General features: G+C 36.1%; 1 protein-coding gene across 9 annotated transcripts in view; it reads left to right on the top strand.

Moving 5' to 3' along the window:
* Positions 1 to 22,521, top strand: part of AKT3 (AKT serine/threonine kinase 3) — a 397,034-nt gene that overhangs the window by 207,088 nt on the left and 167,425 nt on the right. For all 9 annotated transcript variants that reach the window (XM_059996875.1, XM_059996910.1, XM_069540071.1 and 6 more), the window contains one exon: positions 2,272 to 2,416. In XM_059996875.1, the coding sequence (XP_059852858.1) occupies positions 2,272 to 2,416 (145 nt within the window). The remainder of the gene's footprint in view (positions 1 to 2,271; positions 2,417 to 22,521) is intronic.

Raw genomic sequence — 22,521 nt, 5'->3', positions numbered from 1 at the left:
CCTGGTGGTGTAGTGGTTGAGAGTCCACCTGCTGATGCAGGGGACACGGGTTTGTGCCCCGGTCCGGGAAGATCCCACATGCCATGGAGCGGCTACCCATGAGCCACGGCCGCTGAGCCTGCATGTCCGGAGCCTGTGCTCCACAACGGGAGAGGCCACAACAGTGAGAGGCTCATGTACTGCCAAAAAAAAAAAAAAGTATAATTCAGAAAGCCATGTGCCCCTATGTTCATAGCAGCTGTATTCACAATAGCTAAGACATAGAAACAACCTAAATACCCATCGACAGATGAATGAATAAAGATGTGGTACATATATACAATGGAATACTACTCAGCCATGGAAAAGAATGAAATAATGCCATTTGCAGCAACATGGATGCAACTAGAGATTATCATACTAAGTGAAGTAAGTCAGAAAGAGAAAGACAAAATATGATATCGCTTATATGTGGAATCTAAAATATGACACAAATGAACCTATCTATGAAACAAAAACAGAATCTTAGACCTAGAGAACAGACTGGTGGTTGCCAAGGGAGAGGGAGTTGGGGGAGCGATAGAATGGCAGGTTGGGGTTAGCAGATGTAAGCTTTTATATATAGAATGGAGAAACAACAAAGTCCTACTATATAGCACAGGGAACTATGTTCAATATCCTATCATAAACCATAAAGGAAAAGAATACATTAAAAAAAGCATGTATATATATTTAACTGTATTACTTTGCTATACAGCAAAATTAGCATTGTAAATCAACTATAGTTCACTAAAAATATTGATTTAAAAAAAGAAAAAGTAGCCCAATGTACTTGTGACTATAGTCAATGCAAAATTTCTTAACAAAAGTTTGACAAATCAAATTCAAAAAATATGCAAGAAAAAGTTAATACATTATGACTAAATGGAGTTTATACTAGAATTCAGTTGTATTAACATCTGAAAATCATTCAACTAATTTCACTGTATTAATAGGATAAAAGAAAACTACATGGTCATTTCAACAGGTGCAGAAGAAGCATTTGAAAAAATTCAACACTCTTTCATAACAAAAACACTCAGCTGGCTAGGAATGGAAAGGAACTTACTCAACTTGATTAAGGTTATCTACAAACTACAGGTTAATAATACTCAAAGGTAAAAGGCTTGATATTTTCCCTCTTAACATGTGGAACAAAGAATGTCTGCTGTCACCACTTTTATTTAACATTGTACTGATGGTCTGTTCTAGTGCATTATAAGGCAAGAGAAAGAAATGAAAGGGAAACACACTGGAAAGGAAGAAGTAAATTGCTCTTATTTGTAGACAGTATGGTAGTATTTGTAGAAAATTCAGAAAAATAAAAGCTGGTAGAAATAGTAAATGAAATTATTAAGGCTATAGAATAAAAGGTCAACATAGAAAAAGCAATTGTATTTCTAAATACTAGCAAGAAAAATTAGAAAATGAAAAAAAATTTATACTTCCATAATAGCATAAAAGAATACTTAGAAATAAATTCAATTAAAGATTTGCAAGACATTTTCACAGAAAATTACAAAACACTGCATTAGAAAATTGAAGACCTAAATAAATGGAGAGCTATACCATGTTCATGGATTGGAAGACTTAGTTTATTAAGATGGCAATTTCCTCCAGATTGACCTACAGATTTAATGCAATTCTAATAGACTTTGTCTTAAGAAATCTGCAAACTGATTTTATTTCTATGGAAATAAATGATCCTTTATCTGATAGCACAAGTGTCAAAAAGTAAAAGCTTCATACTACTGCTCCTGAGATTTATTATTTAAGCTACAAACCGTGCCTATCATTTTTTAAAACAGAAACTTACCTATGATCTGGTAACAGTTTTTGCCTTTGAAAGCTTTTTCTTGGAACATGTGTTGGACCATAATAAAGAAACTGAGTATGTCAGTGATGGACTTACAATGGCTAAACAATACATTTTAAAAGTGTGGCAAAGTTTTGGGGGTTCATATACTTTATAGATAAGATGTGTGCAGAGAATTAAAATTTAACCATACTTTAAAAGGATTTTTAGTCAGTTTCCTTACAATCGTCTTCTCCGTCTCCCCTTCTCCTCCCCCTCCTCCTCCTCCTTCTTCTTTGTTAATATACCTCCAAATAAATGTTAGTATATCTTGAAGTAAAGATGGGGCTTATGTATTACTCTGGAATAGACTTTGTGTTGATTTGATATTTTATAAAAGAGAAATATTTGCATCATTACGATTCTTTATTAATGGGAATTTTTTCTTGTTTTTGTAGGGAAGAATGGACAGAAGCTATCCAGGCTGTAGCAGACAGACTCCAGAGGCAAGAAGAGGAGAGAATGAATTGTAGTCCAACTTCACAAATTGATAATATAGGAGAGGAAGAGATGGATGCTTCTACAACCCATCATAAAAGAAAGGTAAAAAAGAACATCTTACTCCCCTCCTCAGCACAACATTTATATGTGTAGAATAAATATGTTAACAACTGCCATTTGCAAAAACTGTTAGCCAGTTATCTTATGATATGCTATTATATTGGTGTGGATGGTTTTTAATCAGGTGACTCTTAAACCTGTCATTGTTTAAAACGAAATAATTGAAACATCACTTTATTTCAGTGTTTCAGCAATTACCACTGAATGCTGAAAGGGCTGTTAGGAAGTTGTGATTGATGTGCCATCATACTACTTTATAATTTGCATTTTTCCCTTATTGTTTTTAATACAATTTTAGAAACTTGGAAATAAAGTGTTTTCCCTAATATGGTCCTTTTCTATTTGGCATTCTGTGTTCTCCTGAAAGCAGAAGGTGAAATGGCTCTGGTATACTTCCTGCTTTGTGCCCCAGCCTCACTAATGTCAGCAGGAAAGCAAACAGTCTTGGAAATTATAGCTTTTTATTTTAGTGGCTGCTTCTGAGCCAATGAGAGAAATAGATTTTTTTCTTCCCTCAGTGCTCCAGAATAATAATTGCCAATTTATATATTTATGAGAATTATAAATTATGTTTTTCATTGCTATAGAAAATTGCAAAGCAACTCCCTATGTAAAAAGTGGTATTTTAAGATTAAGGGTAAAAGTATTCAAAATAGATGAACATGCCATTTTTAATGTTAGAATATATTTGTTATAATAGATTTTAAATTAATCTTCAGGTAGGAAAATGCTAATTCTTAAGGTAATGATCCATGTAATTTGGTATTAGCACAGTGATTAAGAACTCTTTGGAGTTAAACTGCCTGAATTCAAACCCTCTTTTTCTATGTGCTAACCACGGGAACTTGCTGAGCTTTACAGTTACAACTTAGATTTAGTTAATCATCCTTTCCTTACCTGAAATTTCTATTCTAATTAGAATAATATTCTATACTTGATCTTGGCCAAATGTCTGAGAACCCTGTATGTCTTCCTTGAAGAATAATCCTCTATTTGTTAGTTGAATTTTATCCCTGTTTTCTTTTGAATCACCTTAACAACGCTCTGCCCTTGTTCCTTAGGTACTGCAAAGAGAAAAATACAATCTAGCTTTACCCACCTTCTCAGAGAGAAAAAAGCTTCTTTTGCTCATGTATATGCACATGTACACAATTAATTTGAAATTTGACTATGCTTATAAATTTAAAGTCATATCCTGATTATTGTCACCCTTTGAGTAATAAACTACCTTGTTCAGTAACAAGCTAGACTGCTGCAGAACTTCTTAATAAGAAAGATTAATAGTAAGATGCTGTTTAGGCAGTTAGAGGTTGAAAGTGGGAAGTTTATAACACTCTAACTAGAAATACTGTTACTGATAGATGTAAGAATTTTGGAAATGAATATGAAAATTTGCAGAAGAACTTTGAATGAAGAGAGACAACCATTTTGAAAGATATAAAAATGGAAAACTATGGAAGATCCTTCTTTTTCTGTTAAGGCAGGTTGTAAATAATTATTAAAGCATAATACGTTTTCCTGTTTTTTTACCAGTGTTGATTATCTTAGAATTTATCACCTTCACTAATTATCACTTATAAAGATTTATTATATGCTTATTTTGTGCTAGGCTCTGAGCAGTACTTTTATATGTGTTATCTCATTTGATCCTCATAGGAATCATGTGAGGTAGGTACTGTTATCCCATTTTACAGTTGAGTCCTATGATATTTAAAGAAGTTAAATATCTTATTCAAGCATATAATGACTTTACACACTATGCAACTTCAGTACGCAGTCTACTTTTTTTTGATTCACGTATCTTGAGCTTCTATAATCTCTATAATTGTTATAGTCATAACATAAACGAACTATATTAGAAACAAAATTATACAGATAGGCTCTCTTATATTTGTACTCTGTTTCTCAAAATAGTATGTCAAATTGTTGCATTTACACAGTGCTTGCATATTAGTTAATTTCATTTTATATTAGAGCACCCTTGGAAAAATCAGTAGAATTTTAATATTATAGAATACTGGTAGAAAGTGAGGTTTTTGTTGTCCTACTGCTTGAGTTCATGTCCTGGGTCTACAGTGTGTGTAATTGTGGGGAAAGTCCCTTAATCTTTCTGTCCTTTAGTCCCTTCATCTATAAAAGGAAGATAAGAGTGGTACTTACCTCATAGAGTTGTGAGGATTAACATATAGTTTGGAATATATGTGAAGTACGTATATACTAAGTGCTCAATGAATATTAGCTATTATTAGCTAGTATTCTACTTTATCCACATAAAGATAATTAAACATTCACACATTTTTAAACTGGAGTCTCCTAGAATTCTCTTGTTGAAAGTAAGCCTCCAAAATGAAAAATTAATAGAAGTATTTTGAATTTGGGAGGTCGGGGTCTATTGTCTTATTTAGCCTATATCTTATTTCCATTGTAATTTAAAATTTTTATTTAATATGAAATAGTATAAAAAGTTTGAAATAACAAAGAGTCCAGAAAAAGAACATTTGTACCACTAACTATGCTATAACAATCATAATAACTTGGTTCAAAAGGGTGAAATATTACTATCACTTCCTTAAGATGACTCTAAAACTACAGTTGACACATGAACAACACAGAAGCTTGGTGAGCTGCCCTCTGCACAGTTAAAATTAAGTTATAGTTAAAATAAGTTATAGTCGGCCCTCTGTGTCCCAGTTCTCCCTATCTGTGGTTCCTCTGATGCAACATTTCCTCCATATGCACTCTTGTTTTGTATCTGTGGCTCTGCATTTGAGGATTCAACCAACAATGGATCAAAAAAACTGAGTAGGAAAAAATCCACATGTAAATGGATCCACAGAACTCAAACCCATGTTGTTCAAGAGTCAGCTATATATCCTTTATGAATTTCAGTTATAAAAAGAATGTACAAGTTCAGATTACTTTAAATTTTAGATTGTAAACACAAATATTTTCAGATAAGAATATCCTTCTCTAAGAGATAGCTTCAGGATGGCGGAGGAGTAAGGCATGTAGCTCACCTTCCTCTCCACGAATACATCAAAAATACATTTACATGAGGAACAGCTCCTACAGAACATGTACTGAACGCTGGCAGAAGACCTCAGACTTCCCAAAAGGCAAGAAACTCCCCACATACATGGCTGTGTGGCTAACAGGGTCTTGGTGCTCCGTCCAGGTGTCAAGCCTGAGCCTCTGAGGTGGGAGAGCCGAGTTCAGGACATTCGTCCACCAGAGACCTCCCGGCCCCATGTAATATCAAATGGCGAAAGCTCTCTCAGAGATCTCCACCTCAACAGGAAGAGCCAGCTACACTCAAAAACCAGCAAGCTACAGTGCTGGACACCCTATGCCAAACAACTAGCAAGACAGGAACACAACCCTACCCATTAGTGGGAAGGCTGCCTAAAATCATAATAAAGTCACAGACACCCCAAAACACACCAGCAGATGTGGACATTCCATCCAAAAACAACAGAATACACTTTCTTCTCAAGTGTTCATGGAACATTTTCCAGGATAGATTATATCTTGGTCACAAATCAAGCCTTGGCAAATTCAAGAAAATTGAAATCATATCATGTATCTTTTCTGACCACAACGCTATGAGACTAAATATCAATTACAAGAAAAAAATCTGTGAAAAATACAAATACATGGAGGCTAAACAATACTACTAAATAACCAAGATATCACTGAAGAAATCAAAGAGGAAATCAAAAAATACCTAGAAACAAATGACAATGAAAACACGAGGACCCAAAACCTAAGGAATTCAGCAAAAGCAGTTCTAAGAGGGAAGTTTATAGCAATACCTACCTCAAAAAACAAGAAACATCTCAAATAAACAACCTAACCTTACACCTGAAGCAGTTAGAGAAAGAAGAACAAAAAAACCCCAAATTTAGAAGAAGGAAAGAAATCATAAAGATCAGATCAGAAATAAATGAAAAAGAAATGAAGGAAACAATAGCTAAGATCAAAAAAACTAAGAGCTGGTTCTTTGAGAACATAAACAAAATTAATAAACCATTAGCCAGACTCATCAAGAGAAAAAGGGAGAAGACTCAAATCAATAGAATTAGAAATGAAAAAGGAGACATAACAACTGACACAGCAGAAATACAAAGGATCATGAGGGATGACTACAAGCAACTCTATGCCAATAAAATGGGCAACCTGGAAAAAATGGACAAATTCTTTAAAAGCACAACCTTCTGAGACTGAACCAGGAAGAAATAGAAAAAATGAACAGACTGATCACAAGCACTGAAATTGAAACTGTGATTTAAAAATCTTCCAACAAACAAAAGCCCAGGACCAGATGGCTTCACAGGCGAATTCTATCAAACATTTAGAGAAGAGCTAACACCTATCCTTCTCAAACTCTTCCAAAATATAGCAGAGGGAGGAACACTCCCAAACTCATTCTATGAGGCCACCATCACCCTGATAGCAAAACCAGACAAAGATGTCACAAGAAAAGGAAACTACAGGCCAATATCACTGATGAACATAGATGCATAAATCCTCAAAAAATACTAGCAAACAGAATCCAACAGCACATTAAAATGATCATACACCATGATCAAGTGGGGTTTATCCCAGGAACGCAAGGATTTTTCAATTTACACAAATCAATCAATGTGATACACCATATTAACAAATTGAAGGAGAAAAACGACATGATCATCTCGATAAAAGCTTTCACAAGAAAAAGCTTTTGACAAAATTCAAAATTTTGAACTTTTGATAATTGATTAATGATAAAAACTCTCCAGAAAGTAAGCATAGAGGGAACTTACCTCAACATAATAAAGGCCATGTATGCCACAGCCAACTTTGTTCTCACTGGTGAAAAACTGAAACCATTTCCACTAAGATCTAGAACAAGACAAGGTTGCCCCTCTCACCACTATAATTCAACATAGTTTTGGAAGTTTTAGCCACAGCAATCAGAGAAGAAAAAAAAATGAATCCAAATCAGAAAAGAAGAAGTAAAACTCTCACTGTTTGCAGATGACATGATACTATACATAGAGAATCCCAGAGATGCTACCAAAAAACTACTAGAGCTAATCAATGAATTTGGTAAAGTAGCAGGATACAAAATTAATGCACAGAAATCTCCTGCATTCCTATACACTAATGATGAAAAATATGAAGGAGAAATTAAGGAAACACTCCCATTTACCACTGCAACAAAAAGAATGAAATACCTAGGAATAAACCTACCTAAGGAGACAAAAGACCTGTATGCAGAAAACTATAAGACACTGATGAAATAAATTAAATACAAACAGATGGAGAGATATACCATGTTCTTGGATTGGAAGAATCAACATTGTGAAAATGACTATACTACCCAAAGCAATCTACAGATTCAGTGCAATCCCTATCAAACTACGAATGGCATTTTTCACAGAACTAGTACAAAACATTTCACAATTTGTATGAAAACACAAAAGACCCCAAATAGCCAAAACAATCTTGAGAAAGAAACCCGGAGCTGGAGGAATCGAGTTCCCTGACTTCAGACACTACTACAAAGCTACAGTAATCAAGGCAGTATGGTACTGGCACAAAAACAGAAATATAGGTCAATGGAACAGGATAGAAAGCCCAGAGATAAACCCCCACGCAAATGGTCACCTTATCTTGATAAAGGAGGTAAGAATATACAATGGAAAAAAACAGCCTCTTCAATAAGTGGTGCTGGGAAAACTGGACAGGTACATGTAAAAGAATGAAATTAGAACACTCCTTAATACCTTACACAAAAATGAACTCAAAATGGAGTAAAGACCTAAATGTAAGGCCAGGCACTATCAAACTCTTAGAGGAAAACAGGAAGAACACTCTAAGACATACATCACAGCAAGATCGTTTTTGACCCACCTCGCAGAGAAATGGAAATAAAAACAAAAATTAAAAAATGGGACCTAATGAAACTTAAAACTTATGCAAAGCAAAGGAAAACATAAACAAGATGAAAAGACAACCCTCAGAATGGGAGAAAATATTTGCAAACGAAGATGACAAAGGATTAATCTGCAAAATACACAGGCAGCTCATGCAGCTCAATATCAGAAAAACAAACAACCCAATCCAAAAATGGGCAGAAGATCTAAATAGATATTTCTCCAAAGGAGATATACAGATTGCCAGCAAACACATGAAAGGATTCTCGGTATCACTAATCATTAGGAAATGCAAATAAAAATCACAGTGAGGTATCACCTTACAGTAGTCAGAATGGCCATCATCAAAAATTCTACAAACAGTAAATGCTGGAGAGGGTGTGGGTGTGGAGAAAAGGGAACCGTTTTGCACTGCTGGTGGTAATGTAAATTGATAGAGCCAGTATGGTGAACAGTATGGAGGTTCCTTAAAAAACTAAAAACAGAACTACCATTTGACCCAGCAATCCCACTACTGGGCATATACCCTGAGAACACCATAATTCAAAAAGAGTCATGTACCACAATGTTCATTGCAGCTCTATTTACAATAGCCAAGACATGGAAGCAACCTAAGTGTCCATCGACAGATGAATGGATAAAGAAGATGTGACAAATATATACAATGGAATATTACTGAGCCATAAAAAGAAATGAAATTGAGTTATTTGTAGTGAGCTTGTTGGACCTAGAATATGTCATACAAGAGTGAAGTAAGACAGAAAGAGAAAACAAATACCATATGCTAACACATGTATATGGAATCTAAAAAAAAAAATTAAAAACTGGTTCTGTATAACCTAGGGGCAGGACGGGAAGGAATAAAGACACAGACGTGGATAATGGGCTTGAGGAAACGGGGAAGGGGAAGGGTAAGCTGGGACGAATGAGAGAGTGGCATGGACATATATATACTACCAAATGTAAAATAGCTAGCTAGTGGGAAGCAGCCACATAGCACAGGGAGATCAGCTTGGTGCTTTGTGTCCACTTGCAGGGGGCATAGGGTGGGTGGGAGGGAGACACAAGAGGGAAGAGATATGGGGATGTATATTTATGTAAAGCTGATTCACTTTGTTATATAGCAGAAATTAACACACCATTGTAAAGCAATTATACTCCAATAAAGATGTTTTAAAAAAATGAATATCCTTCTCATAATTTACAGAATATATTTTCTTCTTTGTTCACTTTTTGACAAATGGGCACTAGGATGAAGAGAATACCTACTGATTATGGTAGCTATGCTGAGAATTGTCTTAACTGCTCTCTGTTACATTGATCAGACAGATGTGGTAGAGTATTGCCATAGTGTCTGCTCTACAGCTTGAAACTCTTGGAGAGGGAAGGATACTGGTGGTGGAGAGAAGAGGCAAAGGCCTTGCAACCAGATTCAAGTGCTAATCTTTGTTTAAATTAAAGATGATTTTTCAAAGGAATTTGATTAGAGCAGTGGTCCCCAACCCCCCCTCATCCACACACACCCCCGCCCCCGCCAGGCCGCACAGCAGGAGGTGAGCAGCGGGTGAGCGAGCGAAGCTTCATGTGTCACTCCCCATTGCTCCCCATTGCTTGCATTACTGCCTCAACCATCCCTCCCACCCTCAGTCCGTGTTAAAATTATCTTCCACGAAATAATTACACAAAAATGAAGGTTGGGGTCTGCTGGACTAGAGGACGCAGGAATGCTTAATCTTGGTCTGCCAAGCTGCCATTATCTATACCCTGTCATGTATGTGAAGCGGCACAGCATAAAAGGATTAACAGTCAAATGGGAATAAAAATTCTGCTTAGTTTTCAAGTAACCAATGTAGGCCTCTCTGGGAGCAGCTGTTTATCATCTCATGACTTAGGTAAGAAGTATAATCAGTACCTCCTATATTCCCATTATGTCTGATTCCAGTTCTTGGAATTTTCTTACTTACTGCCTGACTACCATAACTGATAACAATGGCTAGCATACAGAGGAGAGGAATAAAAGAACAGACCTGCTGAAATCAAGTGATCTCTCACTTCCTACTCAGAGGGAGGAGCAGCATAATCAGTGTTGTAGAAGTTGACTAATAAGATTAGAGCTTCCCCTTCCTTGGGCAAAAGCACTAGAGGAAGCGGGCAGAGAGGTGAACTTCTTGAAAGCCTCCTTTCACTCCATGGGCCTTATTTGGTTTATCTCTTACATTGTAAATATATGTGGAATTAATCTTTTTTGACCAAATATGCTAAAACCATTGTATTTTTTTCCTTGTATTCCTCTTCAATTATATATAAATATTTGTAACCTAATTTGGGGGCTAGAAAATCTTTTTCTTACATTCTAGTATGTGTGATTTGAATATACTTATTAAGTATACTTTTTGTATATGCACATGCATCTCTTAACCTAAAACAGCCACGTTGATATGTGAGACATTATGTAAAAGAAAGAGTATAACTCTGTAAAATATTTCCCTAATAAATTCTTAGGTTTGGGTTTTAGAGGATTAATTTTTCTGGAGAGTATCTTATGCTCTTAAAAAAATTTTTTTTATTGAAATATTGTTGATTTATAATATTGCACTAGTTTCAGCTCTTATTTTTAAACTTTTTTTATTGAAGTGTAGCTGATATACGGTATTGTGTTAGTTGATTTACAATTTGTGTTGGTTTCCCCTTTGGTAACCATAGATTGTTTTCTATGTCTGTGAGTCTGTTTCTGTTTTGGAAATAATTCATTTGTACTTTTTAAAAAGTTTCCACATATAAGTGATGTAATATTTGTATTTCTCTGACTTACCTTCACTTAGTATGATAATCTCTAGGTCCATCCACGTTGTTGCAAATGGCATTATTTTGTTCTTTTTTCATGGCTGAGTAATATTCCATTGTGTGGTGTGTGTGTGTGTGTGTGTGTGTGTGTGTGTGTGTGTGTGTATCATATCTTTATCCATTCATGTGTTGATGGACACTTAGTTTGCTTCTATATCTTGGCTATTGTAAATAGTATGTTATGCTCTTATTTTTAATTAAAATCTTATTGTGTCTTTTCCCTTAACACCATCCAAAAGAGGAAAATAGTTCACATTTCATTTGTAAAGACTAGATAATCACCGTGTATACCGCACTGAAGATGAACATTTGGTATCAAAGATAATTTTAAAATTTTCCAAAGTTTTATCAAAAGAGATATGATAAATGTTTCTGATTTTATCATATAGTAATATAAATTTTATATAGTAATGTAAATTTTTGTTAGTAATATAAGTTTCCATGTAAATTCCTCTTTTTTTTTTAAGATTGACGTACTGACAGAAGCTATGAAATTTAGCGTTAAGTCTGTCATCCTTTTTTAAAACCTCCTTGTCCCTAAGAATTACAATCCTTAAAGAATATAGTACTACTTCATTATTATATATTGCTTTTCATGTGAAAATGTCATAAAGAAATTTACAACTTATTTTCTAATTTTTATCCCCAGAATTCATTTTCAGTTTATATGATATTTAGTAATGGGACACAGCAAGTATCATTTTCCAGTGTTTTTAGATATAAAATTAGGTGATTACTGTTCAAATGAAGTTGTGAGCAATAAAAATAACATTATGCCTTATTTATGAGAATAATGTCTCTCAGTTCTTCACTGCTGTGAAGTAAAGTTCCCAAGTTTAATATCTTAAAACAATGACGGTATATAATTTCTTCTGATTTTGTGGTTTGCCTGGGCAATTCTGCTGGTCTCAGTTGGACTTTTCAAGCAGCTGCATTCAGCTGGCACATGGACTGGGCTGGAAAATCCATGAAAGCCGTTCTCCCATGTCTGGATTTTTGGTTCTCCTCCAGTGAGCTCTCTCTTCATATGATGTCTCATATTCCAGGGCCTCTCCATATGGCCTTTCTCTTCAGCAGATAGCCTGGACTTCCTTACAGCATGAGAGCTGACTTTTAAGAATGAAACTTTTCCAAGAGGGAGAAAGCATACGCTCCCAGACTTAAAGGCTAAGTCCGGAACTGGCACTATATCACTTTGATGGTATTTTGTGTTTAAAGCTGGACACAAAGCCAACCCAGGGAGAGGGAAAGTTGACTTCACTTCTTCATGGGAGGAATGGCATGTACATACAGGGAGTCGGGGCTGGAGGAATTAGTGTCTGCCATTTTTGGAGACTACCTAGCACAAAGAGCTTTGCGGTAATATAGTATTACTTGATTTTTAAAAACTTGTTAATGAAAATGAAATTACTTAGTATTACCCACTGTTTGTTCAAATAACACTAGTTCTGTTAACTCTATTCTGTATATTTAGAGTGACATCTTTGGGTTTTAGTTGAATTAATAAATATACTTGGTTATTTTCCCTATCTCTTGCTACTTTTCTTTGAATTAGAGATGCTACTGAATGATTAAGACAGTGTAACTTGACATTTGGGGAAATTACCAAGATTATAGATAGCAAATATTATTGAAAAGGAGTGAAGGCATTCATTTCTAAAATTTTTAGAATTTCTACATGTATCTACAGACATATTCACCAGTGAACCATCTGGTCCTAGTTTTCTTGTTGAAAGGTTTTTGACCACAAATTCAATTTCCTTGATAGATACAGGATATTCAAGTTACCTATTTATTCTTGAGTAACCTTTGAATTTGAACCTTTCAAGGAATTTGTTCACTTCATATAAGTTGTTGATTTTATGAACGTAAAATTGTTTATAATACTCCCTTGGGATCTTTTCAGTATCTGTAGAAACTGTAATGATGTTACCTCTCTCATTCCTGATATTGGTTATTTGCATCCTCTTGCTTTCTTTTTCTGAATAATCTGGCTAGAGATGTATCAATTTTATTGATTTTCTCAAAGAATGAGCTTTTGGTTACATCAGTTTTTCATTCTTCTTATTTTTTTTGCATTTTTTAATTGGAGTATAGTTGATTTACAATGTTGTGTTAGTTTCTGCTGTAAAGCAGAGTCAGTTATGCATATACATATATCCACTCTTTTTTAGATTCTGTTCCCACATAGGTCATTATAAAGTACTGAATAGAGTTCCTTGTGCTCTTCTTCAGGTTCTTATTATTTATCTGTTCTATATATGGTATGTACATGTCAAATTTGATTCTCCCAATTTATCCCTTTCCCTCCCTTACACCCTGATAACCACAAGTTTATTTTCGACATCTGTGACTCAACTTCTATTTTGTAAATGGGTTCATTTGTACCATTTCTTTAGATTCCACATATAAATGATATCATATGATGTTGTTTTCTCTGTCTGACTTACTTCACTCAGTATGACAAACTCTAGATCCAACCATGTCGCTGAAAGTGGCATTATTTCATTCTTTCTTATGGCTGAGTAATATTCCATTGTATATATGAACCACCTCTTCCTTACCCATTCCTCCATTTATGGATATTTAGGTTGCTTCCATGTCCTGGCTGTTGTAAATAGTAATGCAGTGAACATTGGGGTGCATGTATCTTTTCGAATTATGGTTTTTCTCTGGGTATATGCCCAGGAATGGGATTGCTGGATCCTATGGTAGCTTTATTTTTAGTTTTTTAAGGAATCTTCATACTGTTCTCCATAGTGGCTGTACTGGTTTACATTCCCACCAGCAGTGCAAGAGGGTTCCGTTTTCTCCACACCCTCTCCAGCATTTCTTCTTTCTAAATTTTTTAATGATGGCCATTCTGACCCATGTGAGGTGGTACCTCATTGTACTTTTGGTTTGCATTTCTCTAATAATAAGTGATGTTGAGCAACTTTTCATCTGTCTCTTGGTCATTTGTATGTCTTCTTTGGAGAAATACCTGTTCAGATCTTTGGCCCATTTTTTAAATGGGTTTGTTTTTTTGATACTGAGCTGTATGAGCTCTTTGTATGCTTTGGAGATTAATCCCTTGTCCGTTGCTTCGTTTGTAGATATTTTCTCCCATTCTATGGGTTTTCTTTTCGTTTTGTTTATGGTTTCCTTTGCTGTGCAAAAGCTCTTATGTTTAATTAGATCACATTTATTTTTGTTTTTATTTTCATAACTTTCAGAGGTGGATCAAAAAAGCCGTTGCTGCCATTTATGTCAGAGAGTGTTCTGCCCATGTTTTTCTCTAAGAGTTTTATAGTATCTGGTGTTACATTTAGGTCTTTAATGCATTTGGATTTATTTTTGTGTATGGTGTTAGAGAATGTTCTAATTTCATTCTTTTACATCTAGTTGTCCAGTTTTCCCAGTGTCTCTTATTGAGAATTCCTCCATTGTGTATTCTTGCCTCCTTTATCATAGATTAGGTGAATATAGGTGTGTGGTTTATCTCTGTACTTTCTATCCCATTCCATTGATCTATATTTCTGTGTTTTTGTGACAGTACCATACTGTTTTGATGACTGTAGCTTTGTAGTACAGTCTGAAGTCAGATAGCCTGATTCTCCCAGCACCGTTTGTCTTTCTTGGGATTGTTTTGGCTATACATGGGCTTTTCTGTTTCCATACAAATTTTAAAATTTTTTGTTCTAATTCTTTGAAAAATGCCATTGATAATTTGATAGGAATTACATTGAATCTGTAGATTGCCTTGGACAGTATAGTCATTTTGACCACATTGATTCTTCCAATGCAAGAACACGGTCTCTTTCTCCAATGGTTTGCAGTGTCTTCAGTTTCTTTCATCAGTGTCTTAGAGTTTTCAGACTTCATGTCTTTTGTCTCCTTAGGTAGGTTTATTCCTAGATATTTTATTCTTTTTTGATACAATGGTAAATGAGATTGTTTTGTTAAAATCTCTTTCTGATCTTTGTCTTTAGTATATAGAAATGCAACAGCTTTCTATGTATGAGTTTTGTGACCTGCAACTTTACCAAATTCATTGATTAGTTCTATTAGTTTTCTGGTAGCATTTTTAGGATTTTTGATGTATAGTATCATGCAAACAGTGAGAGTTTTATTTTTTTAACATCTTTATTGGAGTATAATTGCTTTACAACGGTGTGTTAGTTTATGCTTTATAACAAAGTGAATCAGTTATACATATACATATGTTCCCATATCTCTTCCCTCGTGCGTCTCCATGCTTCCCACGCTCCCTATCCCACCCCTCTAGGTGGTCACAAAGCACCGAGCTGATCTCCCTGTGCTATGCGGCTGCTTCCCACTAGCTATCTATTTTACGTTTGGTAGTGTATATATGTCCATGCCACTCTCTCACTTTGTCACAGCTTAAACTTCCCCCGTCCCATATCTTCAAGTCCATTCTCTGTTAGGTCTGTGTCTTTATTCCTGTCTTACCCCTGGGTTCTTCATGACATTTTTTTCTTTTGCAGATTCCATATATATGTGTTAGCATACGGTATTTGTCTTTCTCTTTCTGACTTACTTCACTCTGTATGACAGCTTCTAGGTCCATCCACCTCACTACAAATAACTCAATTTCGTTTCTTTTTATGGCTCAGTAATATTCCATTGTATATATGTGCCACATCTTCTTATTCCATTCATCCGATGATGGACACTTAGGTTGCTTCCATGTCCTGGCTATTGTAAATAGAGCTGCAATGAACATTTTGGTACATGACTCTTTTTGAATTATGGTTTTCTCAGGGTGTATGCCCAGTACTGGGATTGCTGGGTCATATAGTAGTTCTATTTTAATTGTTTAAGGAACCTCCATACTGTTCTCCATAGTGGCTGAACCAATTCACATTCCCACCAGCACTGCAAGAGTGTTCCCTTTTCCCCACACCCTCTGCAGCATTTATAGTTTCTAGATTTTCTGATGATGACCATCCTGACTGGTGTGAGATGATATCTCATTGTAGTTTTGATGTGCATTTCTCTAATGATTATTGATGTTGAACATTCTTTCATGTATTTGTTGCCAATCTGTATATCTTCTTTGGAGAAATGTCTATTTAGGTCATCTGCCCATTTTTGGATTCAGTTGTTTGTTTTTTTGTTATTGAGCTGCATGAGCTGCTTGTAAATTTTGGAGATTAATCCTTTGTCAGTTGCTTCATTTGCAAATATTTTCTCCCATTCTGAGAGTTGTCTTTTGGTCTTGTTTATGGTTACCTTTGCTGTGCAAAAGCTTTGAAGTTTCATTAGGTCCCATTTCTTTATTTTTGTTTTTATTTCTATTTCTCTAGGAGATGGGTGAAAAAGGATCTTGCTGTGATTTATGTCATAGAGTGTCCTGCCTATGTTTTCCTCTAAGAGTTTGAGAGCTTCTGGCCTTACATTTAGGTCTTTAATCCATTTTGAGCTTATTTTTGTGTATGGTGTTAGAGAGTGTTCTACTCTCATACTTTTACATGTACCTGTCCAGTTTTCCTAGCAGCACTTATTGAAGAGGCTGTCCTTTCTACACTGTACATTCCTGCCTCCTTCATCAAAGACAAGGTGACCATATGTGCATGGGTTTATCTCTGGGCTCTCTATCCTGTTCCATTGATCTATCTTTCTGTTTTTGTGCCAGTACCATACTGTCTTGATTACTGTAGCTTTGTAGTATAGTCTGAAGTCAGGGAGCCTGATTCCTCCAACTCCGTTTTTCGTTCTCAAGATTGGTTTGACTATTCGGGGTCTTTTGTGTTTCCATACAAATTGTGAAGTTTTTTGTTGTAGTTCTGAGAAAAATGCCAATGGTAGTTTGATAGGGATTGAATTGAATCTGTAGATTGCTTTGGGTAGTATAGTCATTTTCACAATGTTGATTCTTCCAATCCAAGAACATGGTATATCTCTCTATCTATTTGTATCATCTTTAATTTCTTTCATCAGTGTCTTTTAATTTTCTTCATACTGGTCTTTTGTCTCCTTAGGTAGGTTTATTCCTAGGTATTTTATTCTTTTTGTTGCGATGGTAAATGGGAGTGTCTTCTTGATTTCACTTTCAGATTTTTCATCATTAGTGTGTGCCAGAGTGTAATGCCAGAGATTTCTGTGCATTAATTTTGTATCCTGCCACTTTACCAAATTCATTGATTAGCTCTAGTATTTTTCTGGTACCATCTTCAGCATTCTTTCTGTAGAGTATTATGTCATCTGCAAACAGTGACAGATTTACTTCTTTTCCGATTTGGATTCCTTTTATTTCCTAATTCTTCTCTGATTTCTGTGGCTAAAACTTCCAAAACTATGTTGAATAATAGTGGTGAGAGTGGGCAACCTTGTCTTGTTCCTGATCTTAGTGGAAATGGTTTCAGTTTTTCACCATTGAGGACAATGTTGGCTGTTGGTTTGTCATATATGGCCTTTATTATGTTGTGGAAAGTTCCCTCTGTGCCTACTTTCTGCAGGGTTTTTATCATAAATGGGTGTTGAATTTTCTCGAAAACTTTCTCTGCATCTGTTGAGATGATAATATGGTTTTTCTCCTTCTATTTGTTAATATGGTGTATCACGTTGATTGATTTTGCATATATTGAAGAATCCTTGCATTCCTGGTATAAACCCCACTTGATCATGGTGTATGATCCTTTTAGTGTGTTGTCGGATTCTGTTTGCTAGTATTTTGTTGAGGATTTTTGCATCTATGTTCATCAGTGCTATTGGCCTGTAGTTTTCTTTCATTGTGACATCCTGGTCTGGTTTTGGTATCAGGATGATGGTGGCCTCATAGAATGAGTTTGGGAGTGTTCCTCCCTCTGCTATATTTTGGAAGAGTTTGAGAAGGATAGGTGTTAGCTCTTCTCTAAATGTTTCATAGAATTTGCCTGTGAAGCCGTCTAGTCCTGGGCGTTTGTTTGTTGGAAAATTTTTAATCACAGTTTCAATTTCAGTGCTCGTGATTGGTCTGTTCATATTTTCTGTTTCTTCCTGATTCAGTCTTGGCAGGTTGTGCATTTCTAAGAATTTGTCCATTTCTTCCAAGTTGTCCATTTTATTGGCATAGAGTTGCTTGTAGTAATCTCTCATGATGTTTGGTATTTCTGCTATGTCAGTTGTTACTTCTCCTTTTTCATTTCTAATTCTATTGATTTGAGTCTTCTCCCTTTTTTCTTGATGAGTCTCGCTTATGGTTTATCAATTTTGTTTATCTTCTCAAAGAACCAGCTTTTAGTTTTGTTGATCTTTGCTCTTGTTTCCTTCATTTCTTTTTAATTTATTTCTGATCTGATCTTTATGATTTCTTTCATTTTGCTAACTTTGGGGTTTTTTTCTTCTTCTTTCTCTAATTGCTTTAGGTGCAAGGTTAGGTTGTTTATCTGAGATGTTTCCTGTTTCTTAAGGTAGGATTGTATTGCTATAAGCTTCCCTCTTAGAACAGCTTTTGTTGCATCCCATAGGTTTTGCATCATCGTGTCTCCATTGTCATTTGTTTCTAGGTGTTTTTTGATTTCCTCTTTGATTTCTTCAGTGATCACTTCGTTATTAAGTAGTGTATTGTTTTGCCTCCATGTGTTTGTATTTTTTACAGATCTTTTCCTGTAATTGATATCTAGTCTCATAGCATTGTGGTCGGAAAAGATACTTGATACAATTTCAATTTTCTTAAATTTACCAAGGCTTGATTTGTGACCCAAGATATGATCTATCGTGGAGAATGTTCCATGAGCAATTGAGAAAAATGTGTATTCTGTTGTTTTTGTATGGAATGTCCTATAAATATCAATTAAGTCCATCTTGTTTAATGTATTATTTAAAGCTTGTGTTTCCTTATTTATTTTCATTTTGGATGATCTGTCCATTGGTGAAAGTGTGGTGTTAAAGTCCCCTACTATTAATGTGTTACTGTCAATATCCCCTTTTATGGCTGTTATTATTTGCCTTATGTATTGAGGTGCTCTGTGTTGGGTGCATAAATATTTACAATTGTTATATCTTCTTCTTGGATCGATCCCTTGATCATTATGTAGTGTCCTTCTTTGTTTCTTCTAATAGTCTTTAATTTAAATTCTGTTTTGTCTGATATGAGAATTGCTACTCCAGCTTTCTTTTGGTTTCCATTTGCATGAAATATCTTTTTCCATCCCCTTACTTTCAGTCTGTATGTGTCTCTAGGTCTGAAGTGGGTCTCTTGTAGACCACAAATATATGGGTCTTGTTTTTGTATGCATTCAGCCAATCTATGTCTTTTGGTGGGAGCATTTAAACCATTTACATTTAAGGTAATTATCGATATGTATGTTCCTATTCCCATTTTCTTAATTGTTTTGGGTTCGTTATTGTAGGTCTTTTCCTTCTCTTGTGTTTCTTGCCTAGAGAAGTTCCTTTAGCAGTTGTTGTAGAGCTGGTTTGGTGGTGCTGAACTCTCTCAGCTTTTGCTTGTCTGTAAAGGTTTTAATTTCTCCATCAAATCTGAATGAGATCCTTGCTGGGTAGAGTAATCTTGGTTGTAGGTTTTTCCTCTTCATCACTTTAAATATGTCGTGCCAGTCCCTTCTGGCTTGCAGAGTTTCTGCTGAAAGTTCAGCTGTTAACCTTATGGGGATTCCCTTGTGTGTTATTTGTTGTTTTTCCCTTGCTGCTTTTAATATGTTTTCTTTGTATTTAATTTTTGACAGTTTGATTAATATGTGTCTTGGCATGTTTCTCCTTGGATTTTTCCTGTATGGGACTCTCTGTGCTTCCTGGACTTGATTAACTATTTCCTTTCCATATTAGGGAAGTTTTCAACCATAATCTCTTCAAATATTTTCTCAAGTCCCTTTCTTTTTCTCTTCTTCTTCTGGAACCCCTATAATTCGAATGTTGGTGCGTTTAATGTTGTCCCAGAGGTCTCTGAGACTGTCCTCAGTTCTTTTCATTCATTTTTCTTTATTCTGCTGTGCAGTAGTTATTTCCACTATTTTATCTTCCAGGTCACTTATCCGTTCTTCTGCCTCAGTTATTCTGCTAGTGATCCCGTCTAGAGTATTTTTAATTTCAGTTATTGCGTTGTTCATCGTTGCTTGTTTCCTCTTTAGTTCTTCTAGGTCCTTGTTAAATGTTTCTTGCATTTTGTCTATTATATTTCCAAGATTTTGGATCATCTTTACTATCATTATTCTGAATTCTTTTTCAGGTAGACTGCCTATTTCCTCTTCATTTGTTAGCTCTGGTTGGTTTTTATCTTGCTCCTTCATCTGCTATGTGTTTTTCTGTCTTCTCATTTTGCTTATCATACTGTGTTTGGGGTCTCCTTTTTGCAGGCTGCAGGTTTTTAGTTCCCGTTGTTTTTGGTGTCTGCCCCCAGTGGCTAAGGTTGGTTCAGTGGGTTGTGTAGGCTTCCTGGTGGAGGGGACTAGTGCCTGTGTTCTGGTGTATGAGGCTGGATCTTGTCTTTCTGGTGGGCAGGTCCACGTCTGGTTGTGTGTTTTGGGGTGTCTGTGGCCTTATTATGATTTTAGGCAGCCTCTCTGCTAATGGGTGGGGTTGTGTTCCTGTCCGGCTAGTTGTTTGTCATAGGGTGTCCAGCTCTGTAGCTTGCTGGTCATTTAGTGAATCTGGGTGCTGGTGTTGAGATGGAGATCTCTGGGAAATTTTTGCCGTTTGATATTACATGGAGCTGGGAGGTCTCTTGTGGACCAGTGTCCTGAAGTTGGCTCTCCCACGTCAGAGGCACAGCATAGACTCCTGGCTGCAGCACCAAGAGCCTTTCATCCATGCGGCTCAGACTGGTAGTGTTGGAGGGTCTCCTGCAGAGGTGGGGGCCAGTTGTGTCTTATCGTGAGGACAAGGACCAGTAAAGCCTTCTAGTGTTGGAAGGTCTCCTGCACAGCTGGAGGATGGTTGTGTCTCACCGTGAGGACAAGGGCACTGGCAGGAGAAGTTCTCAACAGTGACAGTTTTACTTCTTCTTTTCCAATTTGGATTCCTTTTATTTCTTTTTCTTCTCTGATTTCCCTGGCTAGGACTTCCAAACCTATGTTGAATAAAAGTGGCAAGAGTGCACATCCTTGTCTTTTTTCTGATCTTAGAGGAAATGTGTTCAGTTTTTCACCATTGAGTATGATGTTTGCTGTGCAGTTGTCTTATATGGCGTTTATTATGTTGAGGTATGTTTCCTCTGTGCCCACTAACTGGAGAGTTTTTATCATAAATGGGTGTTGAATTTTGTTAAAAGCCTTTTCTGCACTATTGAAATGGTTGTATGGTTTTTATTCTTCAGTTTCTTAATGTTCTGTATCACATTGATTGATTTCCATATGTTGAAGAATCCTTGCATCCCTGGGATAAATCCCACTTGATCATGGCGTATGATCCTTTTTATTTTTTAACGAATTTGTTAAATTGAAATATATTTGCTTTACAATGTTGTGTTAGTTTGTACTGTACAATGAAGTGAAACAGCTATATGTATCCCCTCCCTCCCTCGTCGCCTGCATCGCGCCCATCTAGGTCATCACAGACCACTGAGCTAAACTCCATGTGCTATACAGCGTGTTCCCACTAGGTCTGTATTTTACAGGTGGTAGTGTATTTATGTCACACCTAATCTTCCAATTCATCCAACCCTCCCCTTCCCCCACTGTGTCCACAGGTGCATTCTCTACATCTGTGTCTCTATTCCTGACCTGAAAATAGGTTCATGTGTACCATTTTTCTAGATTCCACATATATGTGTTAATATACAATATTTGTTTTTCTCTATCTGACTTACTTCACTCTGTATGACAGATGGTAGGTCCATCCACATCACTACAAATGACCCAATTTTATTTCTTTTTCTGGCTGAGTAATATTCCATTATATATATGTACCACATCTTCTTTATGTTTTCATCTGTTGGTAGATATTTACGTTGTTTCCATGTCCTGGTTATTGTAAGTAGTACGGGAGTGAACATTGGGGTACATGTGACATTTTTTTAATATTAATTTATTTCATTAATTTATTTTTAGCTGCATTGGGTCTTCGTTGCTGTGCACAGGCTTTCTCTAGTTGTGGTGAGCGGGGGCTGCTCTTTGTTGTGTAACACAGGCTTCTCATTGCGGTGTTTTCTTTTGTTGTGGAGCATGAGCTCTAGGTGCGCAGGCTTCAGTAGCTGCAGTGAACGGTCTTAGTGCTCCATGGCATGTGGGATCCTCCCAGACCAGGGATCGAACCTGTGTCCCCTGCATTGGCAGGTGGATTCTTAACCACTGTGCCACCAAGTAAGTCCCTGTGACTCTTTGAATTACGGTTTTCTCTAGGTATATGCCCAGTAGTGGGATTGCTGGGTCATATACTAGTTCTATT

The sequence above is a fragment of the Delphinus delphis genome, chromosome 1 (assembly GCF_949987515.2).
Source record: "Delphinus delphis chromosome 1, mDelDel1.2, whole genome shotgun sequence".
Classification (NCBI taxonomy): domain Eukaryota; kingdom Metazoa; phylum Chordata; class Mammalia; order Artiodactyla; family Delphinidae; genus Delphinus; species Delphinus delphis.
The sequence above is the reverse complement of the archived record's forward strand: the minus strand, read 5'-3'. Positions and strand labels throughout refer to the sequence as shown.